General features: G+C 49.7%; 1 protein-coding gene across 2 annotated transcripts; it reads left to right on the forward strand.

The window, feature by feature from the left end:
• Positions 1-381: 381 nt before the first annotated feature.
• LOC113032747 (immunoglobulin superfamily DCC subclass member 3) lies at positions 382-17,732 on the forward strand. Of its 2 annotated transcripts, none has more exons than XM_026185818.1 (14): positions 382-555; positions 4,401-4,706; positions 4,811-4,955; positions 5,036-5,166; positions 7,971-8,108; positions 8,202-8,360; positions 12,401-12,566; positions 12,660-12,910; positions 13,152-13,316; positions 13,937-14,125; positions 14,209-14,316; positions 14,394-14,517; positions 14,607-14,706; positions 14,834-17,732. In XM_026185818.1, the coding sequence occupies exons 1-14, from the start codon at positions 498-500 to the stop codon at positions 14,912-14,914; spliced, it is 2,121 nt and encodes a 706-aa protein (XP_026041603.1). In that variant the 5' UTR covers positions 382-497; the 3' UTR covers positions 14,915-17,732. The 2 variants fall into 2 exon arrangements, with proteins under 2 accessions (XP_026041603.1, XP_026041604.1); XM_026185819.1 differs by lacking the exon at positions 382-555 and adding an exon at positions 4,111-4,317.
• The last annotated feature ends 30 nt before the right edge of the window (positions 17,733-17,762 follow it).

Consider the following 17,762-nt stretch of genomic DNA (forward strand, 5'->3'; position numbering starts at 1 on the left):
CTGTTAAAGTGCTCGTTTGGACAGAGTGAGACCACAGCAGGATGTTTGAGCTGAAGGAAGTGGGCGTTTAGACTGAACCAAAAAACCGCTGTCAGTGCCGCCTTATCAGCTGCTGTCTTCAAACACGTACCGTCTGCACCTCAGCAGCAGGTACAGGTGAGGACCTGCCTGCAGCACACCTGCACACCCGAGTCAATTCAGACTTCTACTAAAATAAAGCCAGCAGAACCCCTTCCTTCATTTCCTTGGTCTGGTTTCCTGATTTCCATCCTCTCCCATACTCCCCTCCTCCCACCTCCTCTCTCCTCCCTGCCCGCCCCCCGTTGTAGGCTCCTCCCCCTCAGCCCCTGAGTGCAGGCTCAATTTGAAGTCAGACTTGCAGAGTTCAGCAGCGCATGTGAGCTGCACAGGTTTCAGATTCAGAAGAAGAAGGTGCAAAGGAAGAAGAGCAGTGCTGAGACCTGCGTGCATCTGATGTTCTGGATTTAACCTAAAGCATGAAGAAGACGTGGAGCTGGACGCTGCTGCTGCTGCTGGAGGGACTCTGCTGCTCAGGTCAGACTCACACTCACACTGACTAAACCAGTTAGATTACAGAATAGCGTGTGATGAGGCAGAGCTCATTCAGAAAACCACAAATGAAAGATCTGAAAAAATGTCATAGCTCAGAATGAGAAGACATGAAGTCACGTGACAGTAAAATGAAAAACAGCAATAAAAGCTTGATTTTCTTCATTCCTTGTAATTCTCTGTGATCCTTCCTTTCCTTTTCCTGTTTCCTTTAATGCCTCCTTTTGTTTCTTCCTTTAACTTTGAAAGGTCACCTATTATTCCTTCCTTTCTTCTTTATATCTTTGATTATGCCTTCATTTCTTCCATCATTGTTTTCCTCTCTTTGTTTGTTTACAGTCTCTCAGGTGTTTTCTTGGCTCCTTTCTGGACAGTAAAACATAATAAACTGGTTTTAACTGGTCCCAGTGTGTCTGTGAGGCTCTGAACTCCAGTTTGGTTTAAAGTTCCCATCTCTATGAAACCACAGTGTGTGTGTGTGTGATGAGGACAGAAGGTCACGTTCATATTCATCAGACTCATTTCTATGCAGTAGACTGAGCGCGCTCAGTGTGTTTTGTTGTTGAACTTGATGATGTGTCGAGAGCGAGAAACTCTCCAGACTGTCAGTCAGCTGATGACCCAGAGTGCCCAAGAGCTGATGGGAGGTCTGTGCAGGTCTGTGGGGTCTGTGCTGGTCTGTGGGGTCTGTGCTGGTCTCTGGGGGTCTGTGCAGGTCTGTGCAGGTCTGTGCAGGTCTGTGGGGTCTGTGCTGGTCTGTTAGGGTCTGTGCTGGTCTGTGCTGGTCTGTGCAGGTCTGTGGCGGTCTGTGCAGGTCTGTGGAGGTCTGTGCAGGTCTGTGCAGGTCTGTGGGGTCTGTGCTGGTCTGTTAGGGTCTGTGCTGGTCTGTGCTGGTCTGTGCAGGTCTGTGGAGGTCTGTGCAGGTCTGTGCTGGTCTGTGGGGGTCTGTAGGGGTCTGTGCAGGTCTGTGCAAATCTGTGGGGGTCTGTGCTGGTCTGTGCAGGTCTGTGCAGGTCTGTGGGGGTCTGTGGGGGTCTGTGGGGGTCTGTGCAGGTCTGTGGGGGTCTGTGCGGGTCTGTGGGGGTCTGTGGGTGTCTGTACAGGTCTGTGGGGGTCTGTGCAGGTCTGTGGGGGTCTGTGCTGGTCTGTGCAGGTCTGTGCAGGTCTGTGGGGGTCTGTAGGGGTCTGTGGGTGTCTGTACACGTCTGTGGGGGTCTGTGCAGGTCTGTGGGGGTCTGTGCTGGTCTGTGCAGGTCTGTGGGGGTCTGTGCAGGTCTGTGGGGGTCTCTGGGGGTCTGTGCTGGTCTGTGCAGGTCTGTGCAGGTCTGTGGGGGTCTGTAGGGGTCTGTGGGGGTCTGTGGGGGGTCTGTGCAGGTCTGTGGGGGTCTGATTGGCACACCTGAGCACTCTGGTAAAAATCGAGCTGGTAAACAAAACTCAGACTGTTAATTGGTGTGATTAGCAGTAGTGGGATGGGGTGGGGGGTGGGGTCGGCGGCAGATGCAGACATGTGACCTGGAAGGGGGTGGGCAGGGTAACAGTCTGGTTCTCAGGGCTCAGACCTCCCGTGTCTGTGGGGAATCCATTGTCAGCACCATGAAACCGTGAAGTTCACGGTCAGAGCGGCGTGTGACATCACACCGCAGAATGGAAGGGAGGGGGGGGCAGCTCTCATGACCTGCAGAGGCCTCGGGGGGTTCAGTTCAGTTCAGGGGATTTAGGGGGCAGGTTAGGGTTAAACGGGGGGTAGGGGTGGGGGGCAGACTGTCTGCTCCAGTGTCTTAAAAACCCCACCCCCATGGCGGGGACCCAGATGGGAGGCGAAGGATTAAATCCTGTAGGAGGAGACATGTGACATCATCAGCTGATCAGACAGCTGTCCTCCACCTCCATCACAACTCCTCCTCCTCCTCCTCCTTATCATCATCATCATCATCATCATCAGATGCTTCACTTGAGCAGCTTGATGGTTTGAAACATCAGCTGATGTTTTTCTGAGTCGTGATCTGTGAGCATGACTCGCTATCACACACCTGCTGAACACGAGACACAATACTGCCCACGATCCAGGTTATTTGTCTGTGTCCACTGACGTCCTCCAGAATAAAGACGCCTCTGGGTTGATCCGTGGCCAGAACTGCATCGGCTTCTTTATCGAGTCACAGTCTGAATAAAGCAGGGGTGTCCAACTGCAGTCCTCGAAGGCCGCTGTCCTGCAGGTTTTAGAAGTGTCCACTGATTTAAATGGCTAAATGACCTCCTCAACATGCCTTAAAGTTCTTCAGAGGCATGGTAATGAACTAATCATTTGATTCAGGTGTGCTGACCTAGGGTGAGGTCTAGAACCTGCAGGACACCGGCCCTTGAGGCCTGGAGTTGGACACCCCTGGCATAAAGCACGCCCTGCTGTGGTCCAGATGTGTTGTCACGGGACACCAAAAGGTGTGAACGGTCCACACCTGGTTTGTACACCTACATGGTGTCGGGTCCGATCTCGTGCTGATGATTTCCTGTTTAAACCAGTTTTGACTTTTCCTGACGTGACGTCATCAGGATTCATCGTTGCTTTTATAAAGAGGAGTGATGTGGGCCCATTGCCGGCCCTGTGCCAGCCCGGTGTTGGTGCTGAAGGAAGATTTTGACATGTTTTCCTGTTCTCCTCTTCAAGGAGATGAAATTGGCCTTTAGAGTGATTTGTGCTCAGAGTCTGTGGAAACAAGCGTGAAGCTGTATAAAGAGGCTGAAGTGATGGATGTTTATGAGGAGCTGCAGGCCTGGAGGCGTCCTGGGGTCCGGCAGCTGCAGGGTTTGGTGTGTTTGGTTGTTTGTGGGATCCTTTGGGGGTGGGGTGTTGTGTCTTGGTTAACTTTTGTTTCTCTATTGTCGTCGTTCACACTAAAGGATTTGGTCCTGCTGCCAGACTCAGTCTTTCCTCCCACAGCATCCTCTCAAAGAGGCGATGGGGAGGAGGGGGGGAGCCTGGGAAAGTCACCTCAACCAAGTTCAAGTTGAAAAGGGCCAGAGGAGGGAGGAGGAGGAACGATGCATTCACTGAACAGCATAATAAACAGACACAAGACCTGCATTGGTCCGCAGAGGGGACCCGCAGAGAGGCTGATCTGTGCTGTGTTTGAGGGGTGGCTGTGGCTGTAGAGCAGGTGGCGGTTTAGTTTGTTGCTCCAGCATGCCAAATATCCCTGGACAAGATGTTAGGTCCACTTTGCTCTCTGACACATCCATCACAGAAAGAATTCTGTAGAAATAATGTGTGGTATAAATTGCTCTGAGGTGGAGCAGGAAAGCGCTGTAGCAGTTCGTTCACCACGTGATGGAAACAACACACTGCAGACCTGAGCCCCGCTGCTTTCTGCTTCTTGTTCAGTCCAGGCCTTCAGATGATGAGAGGTGTAGTAACACGTAATTTAAAGACCTCAGTCTGTGTGACAGACCTGATTGATTATAATTGGGTGCATGCAGTCTTCTAACGTTCCCAGTTTATTTATAACAAACACTGGCTCTGATTCTTTCAGTACATATACATCATTGCCATCTTTGTCATCATTGCCATCGTCACATTCATGTGTTCATCATAGCCTGAGGGTCAACGCGAGCCCTGAGTTCTGCCTGCCGGAGTCACCTGGATACTGCTTTGGGCAGGTGTTTCCAGTCATCATCATCGCCACCTCATTGCCACCTCCTCGCCCTTATTATCATCATAACCCTCATCTCCACATCTGCCTCCTGTCAGTGAGTGTTTGTGTTTTTAAACCTGCTTCACCATCAGAAACGTGCACTGAGACTCCGCCCCTGACCCTCCTGCTTCCCCTTAGGTGTGCTCGGAGCGTTGGAGTTGGCCTTCTTGAAGGAGCCTGGTGATGTTATTGCGGTCAGGGGCCGTCCCCTGATGCTGGACTGTCAGGTGGAGGGGGAGGGGCCTATCGCTATCACCTGGAGACTCAACGGGGTTCCCATAGCGACTGGTACCAGAGCAACAGTGCTCACCAACGGCACGCTGCTCATCAGAAATTTCTCCAAGAGACGAGAGAGCAACGAGACGGATGCCGGAGAGTACGAGTGTGCAGTGCAGAACCGCTATGGCATGCTGGTCAGCCGCAAGGCCCGCGTCCAGCTCGCATGTGAGTTGCCGTCCACCCAAACACACAAAAAACATCAAACAAACCTCACAGTAACACACACGTGACCCACCTGTACTAACGGTCTCTTCTCCACCTCCCACCAGCCCTCCCTAAGTTCCTCTCTCACCCAGAGTCCATGCATGTGGATGTAGGGGGTGTGGCCAGACTCACCTGTCAGGTGAATGGTATCCCAGAGGCCAACATCACCTGGCAGAAAGACAGATGCTCACTGAGCACCGATAACCACAGGTATGTCTTTAGTGAAGTGTGATGAGATTAAATTTTAACGTATAAGGATTCAAGCCTGTTTGTATATGCTTTGTGTACAGGTACACCTTGCTTCCTAATGGCGTGCTGCAGATCACCGGCGTTCAGCGGACTGACAGCGGTTTGTTTCGCTGCATCGCCTCAAACATCGCCAACACTCGCTACAGCCACGAAGCTCAGCTGACTGTCACTGGTAAGACAAAACTGAGGGCAAGGTTCTGTAAGGCAAAACTCACATAATTAAAGACTGAATGCCCGATTTGGGGGTAAAAAGAGTCCAGACTGAGGGTAGAAGAGTCCGGACTGACGGTAGAAAGAGTCTAGAGTGAGGGTAGAAAGAGTCCAGAGTGAGGGTGAAAGAGTCCAGACTGAGGGTAGAAAGAGTCCTGAATGAGGGTAGAAAGAGTCCGGACTGAGGGTAGAAACAGTCCGGACTGAGGGTAGAAAGAGTCCTGAATGAGGGTAGAAAGAGTCCTGAATGAGGGTAGAAAGAGTCCGGACTGAGGGTAGAAGAGTCCGGACTGAGGGTAGAAACAGTCCGGACTGAGGGTAGAAAGAGTCCTGAATGAGGGTAGAAAGAGTCCAGACTGAGGGTAGAAGAGTCCAGACTGAGGGTAGAAAGAGTCCAGACTGAGGGTAGAAAGAGTCCGGACTGAGGGTAGAAGAGTCCTGAATGAGGGTAGAAGAGTCCGGACTGAGGGTAGAAAGAGTCCAGACTGAGGGTAGAAACAGTCCGGACTGAGGGTAGAAGAGTCCGGACTGAGGTTAGAAGAGTCCTGAATGTGGGTAGAAGAGTCCGGACTGAGGGTAGAAAGAGTCCAGACTGAGGGTAGAAAGAGTCCTGAATGAGGGTAGAAACAGTCCGGACTGAGGGTAGAAAGAGTCCGGACTGAGGGTAGAAGAGTCCTGAATGAGGGTAGAAACAGTCCGGACTGAGGGTAGAAAGAGTCCGGACTGAGGGTAGAAGAGTCCGGACTGAGGGTAGAAGAGTCCTGAATGAGGGTAGAAACAGTCCGGACTGAGGGTAGAAAGAGTCCTGAATGAGGGTAGAAAGAGTCCAGACTGAGGGTAGAAAGAGTCCAGACTGAGGGTAGAAGAGTCCTGAATGAGGGTAGAAGAGTCCTGAATGAGGGTAGAAACAGTCCGGACTGAGGGTAGAAAGAGTCCAGACTGAGGGTAGAAGAGTCCTGAATGAGGGTAGAAGAGTCCGGACTGAGGGTAGAAAGAGTCCAGACTGAGGGTAGAAGAGTCCTGAATGAGGGTAGAAGAGTCCGGACTGAGGGTAGAAAGAGTCCAGACTGAGGGTAGAAGAGTCCAGACTGAGGGTAGAAGAGTCCTGAATGAGGGTAGAAGAGTCCTGAATGAGGGTAGAAACAGTCCGGACTGAGGGTAGAAGAGTCCTGAATGAGGGTAGAAGAGTCCGGACTGAGGGTAGAAAGAGTCCAGACTGAGGGTAGAAGAGTCCTGAATGAGGGTAGAAGAGTCCGGACTGAGGGTAGAAGAGTCCGGACTGAGGGTAGAAAGAGTCCTGAATGAGGGTAGAAGAGTCCGGACTGAGGGTAGAAAGAGTCCGGACTGAGGGTAGAAGAGTCCTGAATGAGGGTAGAAAGAGTCCGGACTGAGGGTAGAAAGAGTCCGGACTGAGGGTAGAAGAGTCCGGACTGAGGGTAGAAACAGTCCGGACTGAGGGTAGAAAGAGTCCTGAATGAGGGTAGAAAGAGTCCTGAATGAGGGTAGAAAGAGTCCGGACTGAGGGTAGAAGAGTCCGGAATGAGGGTAGAAAGAGTCCTGAATGAGGGTAGAAAGAGTCCGGACTGAGGGTAGAAAGAGTCCGGACTGAGGGTAGAAAGAGTCCTGAATGAGGGTAGAAAGAGTCCTGAATGAGGGTAGAAAGAGTCCGGACTGAGGGTAGAAAGAGTCCTGAATGAGGGTAGAAGAGTCCAGACTGAGGGTAGAAAGAGTCCGGACTGAGGGTAGAAGAGTCCGGACTGAGGGTAGAAAGAGTCCAGACTGAGGGTAGAAGAGTCCTGAATGAGGGTAGAAGAGTCCTGAATGAGGGTAGAAGAGTCCGGACTGAGGGTAGAAAGAGTCCAGACTGAGGGTAGAAAGAGTCCAGACTGAGGTTAGAAAGAGTCCTGAATGAGGGTAGAAGAGTCCGGACTGAGGGTAGAAAGAGTCCAGACTGAGGGTAGAAAGAGTCCAGACTGAGGGTAGAAGAGTCCTGAATGAGGGTAGAAGAGTCCGGACTGAGGGTAGAAAGAGTCCAGACTGAGGGTAGAAAGAGTCCAGACTGAGGGTAGAAGAGTCCTGAATGAGGGTAGAAGAGTCCTGAATGAGGGTAGAAACAGTCCGGACTGAGGGTAGAAAGAGTCCAGACTGAGGGTAGAAAGAGTCTAGAGTGAGGGTAGAAGAGTCCTGAATGAGGGTAGAAAGAGTCCAGACTGAGGGTAGAAAGAGTCCAGACTGAGGGTAGAAAGAGTCTAGAGTGAGGGTAGAAAGAGTCCAGACTGAGGGTAGAAAGAGTCCAGACTGAGGGTAGAAAGAGTCTAGAGTGAGGGTAGAAGAGTCCTGAATGAGGGTAGAAGAGTCCTGAATGAGGGTAGAAACAGTCCGGACTGAGGGTAGAAAGAGTCCGGACTGAGGGTAGAAAGAGTCTAGAGTGAGGGTAGAAGAGTCCAGACTGAGGGTAGAAGAGTCCTGAATGAGGGTAGAAGAGTCCGGACTGAGGGTAGAAACAGTCCGGACTGAGGGTAGAAAGAGTCCTGAACGAGGGTAGAAACAGTCCAGACTGAGGGTAGAAGAGTCCAGACTGAGGGTAGAAAGAGTCCAGACTGAGGGTAGAAGAGTCCTGAACGAGGGTAGAAACAGTCCAGACTGAGGGTAGAAAGAGTCCAGACTGAGGGTAGAAAGAGTCCGGACTGAGGGTAGAAAGAGTCTAGAGTGAGGGTAAACAGAGTCTTGGGGTGTTTTTGAGGGTTTCTGGTCTTCTGGACACAGCTGCAGGATCCAGGATCTACAAGGAGCCCGTAATCCTGTCCGGCCCTCAGAACCTCACCATCAATGTCCACCAGACCGCCATCCTGGAGTGTGTTGCCACAGGAAACCCCCGGCCCATCGTGTCCTGGAGTCGCCTCGGTAACGCCTCCTCCTGCACTCATTGATCCAATCATTAGTATTGATTACCTGTTAAGATCAGCTGTGTTAATGATGGTGTCTGTGTGCGGTCAGACGGCCGGTCCATTGGCGTGGAGGGGATCCAGGTTCTGGGAACAGGAAACCTGATGATCTCTGATGCCACTCTGCAGCACTCAGGTGTTTACGTTTGTTCGGCTAACAGACCGGGCAGCAGGTCCAGGAGGACGGCGCTTGGACGCCTCATTGTACAAGGTAGGTACGCTTGCACACAGCAACAACACATCAGCTGGCCAAATGTGACCGAGCTGTCCTCACCTTAAACATTCAAACTTTTCACCTTAGAAGTCCTGCAGGTCAGATCTTTGATCTTCAGACTGAGGGACATTTCTGGATGTACGGCGTCTGTTTTGTTTGAATAAACCTTTATTTCTATTCACACTAAGTTTCAGACAAATCCATTCGGAATGGTTGTGATTATCAGAGAAAGTCGGTCAGGCACAGCGATGAAGGAACTGCTGCTGGTTGAAAATGAGTCATTCTCTGTCCTCCTTTCAAAGCGAGTTCTGGTTCTGGTTCTCCTGAAGGAGCAGCTTTTGGTACTGAAGTGACTCAGATGGCGGGCAGCGAGTCTGATTTGCTGGCCCCTCATCAATGATTGGTGTGCAGACTGAAACAAACCTGCTGCTCCTTCATGACTGACACTTCTCCTTGAAAGTTGGGCGCGTAGGATGTAGAGCCAATCATCCACTAATAGGAAGATCGGTGACTCAGTCCCAAATATTCCTGGGAAAGATGCCCTCAGATGCATCCACCAGAGTGAGGACGTCAGACAGGAAGTACAGGTGCAGAAAAAAGTGCTGGTGTTATGTGTGAATGAGGCAGTGCTTCGAGCACTCAGGTGGAACAGGAAAGAACACGATTACTGACCAATAAGATCCTCAGAACAAGCCTAAGGCAGACTTCCTGCGAACACAGCGGCGAGCAGCTGCAGAGCAACCGCTCCATCTGTTCAGCTCCACCTCATCATGTCGAGTGTGCAAACACACATGCAGTGTGCGTGTGTGTTCATCTGTCAGCTCTTGAACTTGACTGGTTGTGTGTCGAGTTCAGTTCAGCCTGCTGCTGTCGGACTCTTCACCCCCAACATGTGACTTCTGACCCTCTCTGTAAATCAGAGAGGTGACAGCAGCACCTCAGAGTTCACTTCCTGTTCACGTGAGCGCGTCAGACGCATTTGTTTCTGAAACCGTGAGGTGTTGATGATCTTATATGTGAGTTTGTGGGAGAAAAACGCACTGGCTGCAGCTTTTCCTGCAGTTTCTGGGTGCGTGCAGCCATGTGTCATCTACGCAGCAGGCACAGTGTTTTCCCACACACGGTGGAAAGACCAGCGCACAGCCCCGAGGACTCCATGTGGTTCCGATCAGAGTTTCCTCTGCAGCTCCACGCAGACGTGTGAGACGTTCAGGGACTCCTGTCCTGCTCGCTCAGCTGCAGCTCAGTCAGAGGTCATGTAGGAGGAGGGGTCAGAGGTCACACAGGCCCATTGTGAACGTGTGTGTGACTGAGAGCTTCATGAGAATCTGGATTAGCATGAGAAGAGCCCCACTTCACAATGAGGACTTTATTCCCACTGAAACTCCGTCTGTCACTCTGACACTCAGACTTGCAGACTGTCCTCACCACAAAAACACGAGTGCACAAACGGGCAGGGCCACAACAGACAGCCTCGGTCTAAACCCGACCGCGGCTCCTGCTCTGTGTGATGATCCAGCTTTCCTTGTCCTGCATGAAAGGGTTCATCCCTCATGCACCCATCTGAAGTCAGTTTGACTTAACGCACAAGTAAAACCACCCAAAGTGCTTTCCTTTTTTTTTTTTTTATTCATATTTTTATTAAGGTTTCAAAAGCAGGCATTCACAATATGTACATCATGTAAGCATTCTTCATACTTAGGTTATCTGCCTTAGATACTGAAATAGTATTTTAATTTACATCCAAGTCATAAGGGAAGAATACTTACAACGATAGAAGTAATTGAAACCATCACATAATCCGAAAATCAAAAAACAAAAAACAAAACTAACACCCAAAGTGCTTTCCACTCACACAGTATGTGACGAACATGTTGTTACACAACAGCATCCAGAGGAGATGGCTCACACATCATCAGCGGCAGCGCCCACAGAGACCTAAACAGTAGGAAGAAGAAGCCACCGTAACAACCTTCTTTTCACCGACACGTCCACGTGACTCCCATCAGAGACAGACGCATTAACATCAAATCATTTCTTCTATTATTATTATTATCATTATTGTTGTGTTTAATTCAGCTTATTTCTATTGTTAGTTTCAGGGTGCGTCGTTTTCTTGTCTGTAGCTAGTGTGAGTTATCATTTTATCACATCTGAGTTGTTTTTACAAAGACGACTTCATCGTTTTACACGTGTGCCACTGTGAAACTAACTGCAAACAAAAAGCACGCGTGACAAACATGTCAATCAGAGACACGAAAATAAAAGCGAGGAGACGCAAAATGAACAAAAATATTCTCAGCAGTTTAATCAGAAGAGTTTTTAAAGATAAAGTCTTTTATTGTTGCCGTGCATCGTTCAGGTTGGCGTACAGCCCACACAACAACAACACAGAAACAGAACAGAAAATAGGAAAGTACAAATACACAAAATACAGTCCTGCTAAAAATGATAAAAAGTGTGTGTGTGTGTGTGTGTGTGTGTGTGTGTGTGTGTGTGTGTGTGTGTGTGTGTGTGTGTGTCAGATATGGGGGTGGACACATAAATACATTTTATTTGTGGAGGGATAATGACCGTTGACCTCCTAAGATACAGAACCCCAAGTTCAAGAGCAACACACACACACTTTTATAAATGACTCCTATTCATACCTCTCCCCTCCCCTGTGACCTCTGACCCCTGACCTCCCCCTCTTTCCATTCAGAGTGGGAGGGGGCGGGGCTCTTGTGGGGTGACAGAGATGTGTGTGTACGGTTTCCCTGTAGCCATGGAGATGAAGTGGGTGGAGACAGACAGCTGTGTCTGTGTGTGTGTGTATGTGTGTGTGTGGTGGTGGGGTCAAAGGTCAAAGTGCTGTTCAAAGATAACAGAGACACAAGCTCAAGTTTTCATTCTGAGGACACGGCGTGTGATGATAACATGATGCGTTTTTAGTGATTAGCTTTATGTAGCGAGTTATTCATCCACCAGGTGGCTCCAAAGACTCAGCATCACCTTTGAAGACATGTATAAACCTCTGTTACAGTTACATTAAATATAAATTAAATACGTGTTAGCGTTTTGACCTTGGGCTCGTGGCTTTTCTCCCCGTTACGGCGCTGCTACGATGTTTGATAGCGTTCCTCACTTGTGGTATTTCTGAGGTTCTTTAGATAAAATGAGCACGTCTGTGTCACAATACGGCTGTGTGCAGGCAAGAGTAGGACCCAAACGCAAACTCGCAGAGACGAAAAGTAAACTCAAAAAGCACAGCTTTATCTCTGGCGTAGAGTGGGACACGAAAAACAACACAAAACTAAACTAGGAAAACTAAAGCACAAGGAGCCACAGGGAAAAATCACACAGCTATGAGGGAGGACGCAACCCTGACAAAGAGAAACATGGGGCTTAAATACACTGAGGGATAACGAGGGGGAATGAGCCACAGGAGGAGAGCACAGCTGGGAGTAATTAAGCAGGACGAGGCAAGGGAAGCAAAACTAGAAACATTAACATAGGACAGACTGTGAAAGTAAAACAGGAAACACACTGACGGAACTCAAGACGTGAACTTAACAGACTGAGGAGACAGAACATAGGGACCTGAAACATGGAACAGAAAGGCACAGTAGATCAACATGAACATAACAACGCCACAGGGGAAGAGTAAAACAAAATGCAGGGACACAGGACCTCTTTCAAAATAAAATGGGAAACATAATGAAACGCAAACATGACAACATAAGAAACACAGACGTGAAGCACATGAAGGACAAGGGAGACTTAACAGGGGTTGGAAACACAAGGGGAATCTAATAAACAAATGAACTTAGATAACCTAATGAACAAAATAAACTCAAACTTATAACGCTGGGTCAAAAGACCCAGGATCATGACAGTCTGTCTGATTCTGACAGTTTTCCTGGTCGTCTCCACTCGTGATGGTGCTGCGGCACATCCCCCCACAGGCCTCACAGAGAATAAGTTTTCAGAGGGTAAACCACCAGCTCAGGTTTGCCCTGTGTTGAAATTGTAACGCTCTGTCTTCTGGACCGCAGCTCCTCCAGAGTTTGTTCAGTGGCCACAGTCTGTCTCCAGACCAGCAGGGGCCAGCGCCGTCTTCAGCTGCACGGCGTCCGGCGTCCCCGACCCCCACCTCATCTGGCTGAAGAATGGCAAACTGCTGATACCCAGCGGCAACGTCAAGCTCACCAACGGGAACACGTGAGATCCTTCTGTTTACGCTCAGAAGGTCTTTCTCTCTGTGAGGTTACTGCACGGTTTAACGTCCCACCTCTTCTCTGCCACCACCTGCAGGACGCTCGCCATCACCCGCATCACCCCCGAGGATGAAGCCATCTACCAGTGCATTGCCGAAAACAGCGCTGGCACCAATCAGGCCAGCGCTCGCCTCGCCATCAGCCAGGGCTCAGAGCTGCCCGAGGCCCCCAGCGGCCTCCAGGCGGCGGCGCTGAGCTCCAGCAGCCTGCAGCTGACCTGGGACCAGCCGGCAGAACATGTGAGCCAGCAGATCATCGGATATGTCCTGCACATCAGGAAACTGGGCGGTGAGAGAAGGGTGGGGTTGGTATTTTTAAGTCTGAGATCGTCCGTGTGAGGAGACTAGAAATGAGATTTAAGGGTAATGACGTGATATGAACTTTCTCTGTGGGGGCATAATTACTGGTTCCTGATTGCCTGGAGACTGATTGGTGCGTGTAACCGATAATCCCAATCAATCAGTCTGCAGCACCATCACCGACTGTGGTTGCTTTCACCTGTTTGACCTTTGATCTGTGACCTCCTCAGAGCCGGACAGTGCTGAGCTGCAGGAGGCCGTCAGTAAAACCACCTTCAAACACGAATTCAGCAACCTGGAAGCTGCCACCACCTACTCCATCTACCTGAAGGCGTACTCGGCGCTGGGAGGCAGCCAGCAGTCTGACAGCATCATGGCCAGCACGCTGGGCGGTGGTAGGTCACCTCTGACTGCTAACACTGAAAACACTCACACTATATCTAATATCTATAAAACCTCGCCATCTGAAGATGGTGCCACAGCATTCCAGCCTCGGAAAAGGACCTCCACCTAAAAGTAATCTCCTGGGTCTGAGTTCACGAGGTGTTTCAGATCTACTCACAATGACGTGAAAACATTAGCTGAAGCCTGCTATGAAGGTCTGCAGCTTGGTCCTGAATGGAGCTGATGAAGCTGTAGATTTGTAGGATGGTAAAAGTTTCTGGTAAAGATGCATCGGTGTAAGGGCAGCGCTTCCTACCACACACAAAGAGAAGGATTGGCTTCATATTAGTGAACAGTAATCTGATCAGACGTTTGATAGAAGGATGGTGCAGCTCCACACATCTGCCAGCAGAGGGCACACCCACCCAGCCTGAGGCTTTAAGCACCATCTTTATGTTTCAGAGGATGAATGCAGAAACACTGTTTGATGTGTTGATGTCATGAACAGGGTTTGACCTCAGAGGTGCGGGCCTGGGGTGGGGTAGACCTGCTCTGATCACAATAAAACCATGTTTAAACGTTTTGGAGATGCTGTCTCTGTGAATGACCGCAGGCACTGTCTGCCCCACAGTTCCCAGTCCTCCCAGTTTCTTCACTAAGGTCCTGAACCAAACCGCCATGCAGGTGTACTGGGAGCTTCCGAGCAAGCCGGGGAAGCTGGAGGGCTTTAGACTGGAGTACCGCAGTGTTTCCAACCCAGAAGTGCAGGGGCAGGAAACCTTCCCAGCACACATCAACACCCACACCATCTCCCACCTGGGTGAGTATGAGGCTGGTGTGTACAGGCAGCCCGACAGGAAGTGGATACAGCGTTGTGATAATCTGTTTGTTTACTTCCTGTAGAGCCGGCGGCCATTTACGAAATCCAGCTGGTGGCGTTTAACGGGAACGGAGACAGTCCGTCCAACCGCCGCCTTGTATCTCTGGCAGAGGGAGAGAGAGCTGCAGCAGGTAGGAGCCTGACCTCTGACCTCTTGCACACCGTCACCAATGGAAGCAGTGTAACATGTGATGTTTGTCGCCCTCAGCTGGTTCAAGCTGTAACTGCGATCAGGCTGACAGCTCGACGTCCGCTCTGCTGGTCGGCCTTCACAGTGGCCTAGCCTGCATCCTCTGCTGCCTGCTGCTCGTCCTGCTGGCATACAGACGCAAGTAAGGCCTTCACCATCATCGTCCTCACCGTCCTCACAACCACCACCGCCATCATCGTCTTCATCATTCTCACTGTATTCTGTGCTCAGTTTTTTCTGCAGGAAGGGGGAGAGCTGGGAGACTCCACCCACTCTGAATGGCGTCAGTGGTCCTAAAGGCCACACACCTGAGAGCTTCGAGCTCAGCCAGGTAAACACACACACACACGCCTGGATGATTATTAAGGGATGGTCCTGATCCAGAGTTCGGGGTCAAATACCTGCCTGAGGAAACACCTTCCTGTCAATGACCCCCTTCTCCCTTGTTCCGCCTACAGAGATGCGATTCCACCCTTCCTCCATTGATGGTCATGGTTGAACCTGCTCTACCTGTTCACCTGGGAACAGGCACCGGATAAAACACCACACATTTCCCCCCCACCCCCGGACGCCGGCCTGTGGCGCCTTCTCTCCTCCTTACCACATTTAGGATAAGAGATTAACGCATAGATTATAATGATGATGATGATTTGTCTGAGGAAGCTCCAGGTGGCGTCTGATCCCACAGGGAGACTGAACCCGTTGAACTTGACTGCTGTGACACCAATCCCAAATGAGGTTGTCTCCAGATCAAAACCAAAGCGCAATTCTTCACCTGTAAACACACAAATTGTTGGTCACATGACTCTGGCTCCTCCCCCTGTGCGTTCAGATGCTGATGCTTACTTCCTGTTGAAACCAAAAGCTTTTTTCTTTAGTTTGGGCTCATTTTGTTTTAGTCACCGACGGTGCCGAGTTTCCAGAGACGATGAGGCCTTTTGCCGGCTTGACCAGAGACGGGCCTCTGAGATGCACCTGAGAAGGTGTTCTACCTGCCGTTTGCCGGTCCTCAGAGGCCCAGAGCCAAAGGGAATTATTGTTTCTCTGGTCAGCAGGTAACCTTAGAGGACGCTAACGCTCCTCTGCTCCGCTTTAGCCTTTCAGTGTTTGTCTGTCTCGTCGCGTTCGCCTCCGGTCAGGATGTGGACGAGGCCCACGGTCGGCTTGCCTCTCCTCCCCTCCCCTCTCCAACTCCTCCACCAAACTGTTTCCCCCCAAAGAGAGCTACCTCGGGCTTCATGCCAAACCTCTAAATTGCTGTTAGCCTCCCGCTGCAGGTCAAGCTAACCTACCTCAAACCAAAAGCCTCCTCTGGGACCTTTTCCCTGTTTTAACCTTTTTGCCCACGAGACCTTGGCTTCGTTGCTCTGGATCCATCCCTCGCTGTCTGTAGACATCTTTGCTTCTGCTGATGAGGGACGGAAGAGCAGCTCTGTACCTGAGAAGATCTGACTGCTTCACCTGGGAAAGGTGAGACAGGAAAGTGTGGGACATCTCTGGCCTTGTCTGTCCCGATTTCAATGAATTTTTTTTATGTTTTCAAGGGCTTCCACTTCCCGTTACCTGCCCACAGGTGTGTACAGCCCCATGAGCCATGTCTAAACTGACCTCTGATGTATTTTAATGCATCAAATGAATATAGATGAAGAGCAGCTTTCTGTAGAGTTCAGCCAAATATTATTTAAAATGAGCTGAATGCCTTCCAAAGAAAAGAAAAACTAGTTTACCTGCATTTCCTGTTTGTTTTCACTCCAGTTCCTGTCTGAGTCGAAGAACAAACAAAACCAAAATAATTCCTCGCCATCACATTTTATGTCTCACACAAAGACTTTGGAAAAAGGAGTGAAAGTATATTTTCTTATGTCGTGGTAGGATGAGCTGTCAGGAAAACCAAATAAATGAAGGATAAAGCCGCGCTGACCAAAAGCTCAGAAATATCCAGATATTATGTTTGTATTTACGCCACAGAGCATGCTCACTCTGTGCGGATTAATGTCTCTACGAGTGACCTCCGACCCCCTGACCTCCTGATCCTGAGGACTTCACTGTAGCCCTCTGTGACCGGGACCAGGTCCCGTGTCTGATCCGTGCAAACATTTTCCAGACCAACAGAGAAAAATCGTCCATGTTTTAGAAACGTGTCCTTCTTCCAAACATACATTCTTCAAATTTAACTCATAAATGATATTTTCTCTCTGCAGGGAACATTGAACTCTTTTTGGTTTTTGATGTTTTGGCATTGGTGCTATCTAAAACAAGTTAAAAGAGTAGAAAAACAGAATGAAAAGATTGGATTTGCTGATGAAAATGATCCGGTATCACCTCGAGCACATGAACGCTGTGCTTGGCCATCAGCCCCGAGGACTCTGAGCTTCACATCTCCTCACCTGAACGTTTCTTCAATGTTCTCCTTGTGAGCTGAGGGTTGTTGTCTCTGCTGCACGATTCAATCCACAGGCAGATGTCCTGCTTCTCAGTCCAAATCCATCATTCCATCAGTGATGGTGAGCTGTTCTGGTCTGTATGCACTGAAGCAGTCCCAAACCATGACGCCACCATAGATGCTTTTGGACTGCGGGAACATTTTCGTAGCTGTGGTCACTCCACACTGCAGGAAGTACAAACTGCCAAAGTTCTTGGAACCTGTTTAGCTGCTAATTCAGGACTTTTACTCTCTGAGTGACAAAGTGCATGCTGATTGGTGCACCACCATCACTCGCCATTTAAAACCGTGTAATCAACAGTTATCTCTACAAATGGCAGAAACCATGGAGAACAGGAACTCTGTTCTTCTCTGGCCTCACCTCCACCCTCATTAATTGCAGCGTCACTATAACAGTTTATGTGAAAGTGCTTTGTGGTCCTCGGCTGAGACAGTTGTGGTTCTCAGTGCTTTCTTTCTACTCACGCTGCTCTCCTCCGTCCTCTAAAGAACCTTCATCACCTGCGTTACAGGCAGTGGTGATCATTTTCTGAAGTCCTCGCTCTTCTCATCTGTTCAGGACTCACTTCCTAAAACATGCGGAGATCTATACCTGAAAACACCTGTTTCAAATATCGTTTTCACCCATAAATAAAGGGTCATATTTGAATGCTATTGAACTGCTTTCTGTTTAAAACCTTTTAGGATGTTTTAAGTCGCACTGATGCAGAAAAGAATCTCAACCTTTTTCCTGGAGCCAGCGCTCCTCCTTAAAGCCCAGACTTAACAGACCAGAGTGTAAACTGTGCCAAAGTGTAGGTCAGGGTGGGGAACTCCAAGGGCCAGTGTCCTCCAGGTTTTGGATCTCACAGTCAACGCACCTCAACTACATGATGAGTTCATTACCAGGCCTATGGAGAACATCACGACATGTTGAGGAGGTCATTTAGGCATTTAAATCAGCT

Source organism: Astatotilapia calliptera, chromosome 11, assembly GCF_900246225.1.
Source record: "Astatotilapia calliptera chromosome 11, fAstCal1.2, whole genome shotgun sequence".
NCBI classification, from domain to species: Eukaryota; Metazoa; Chordata; class Actinopteri; order Cichliformes; family Cichlidae; genus Astatotilapia; species Astatotilapia calliptera.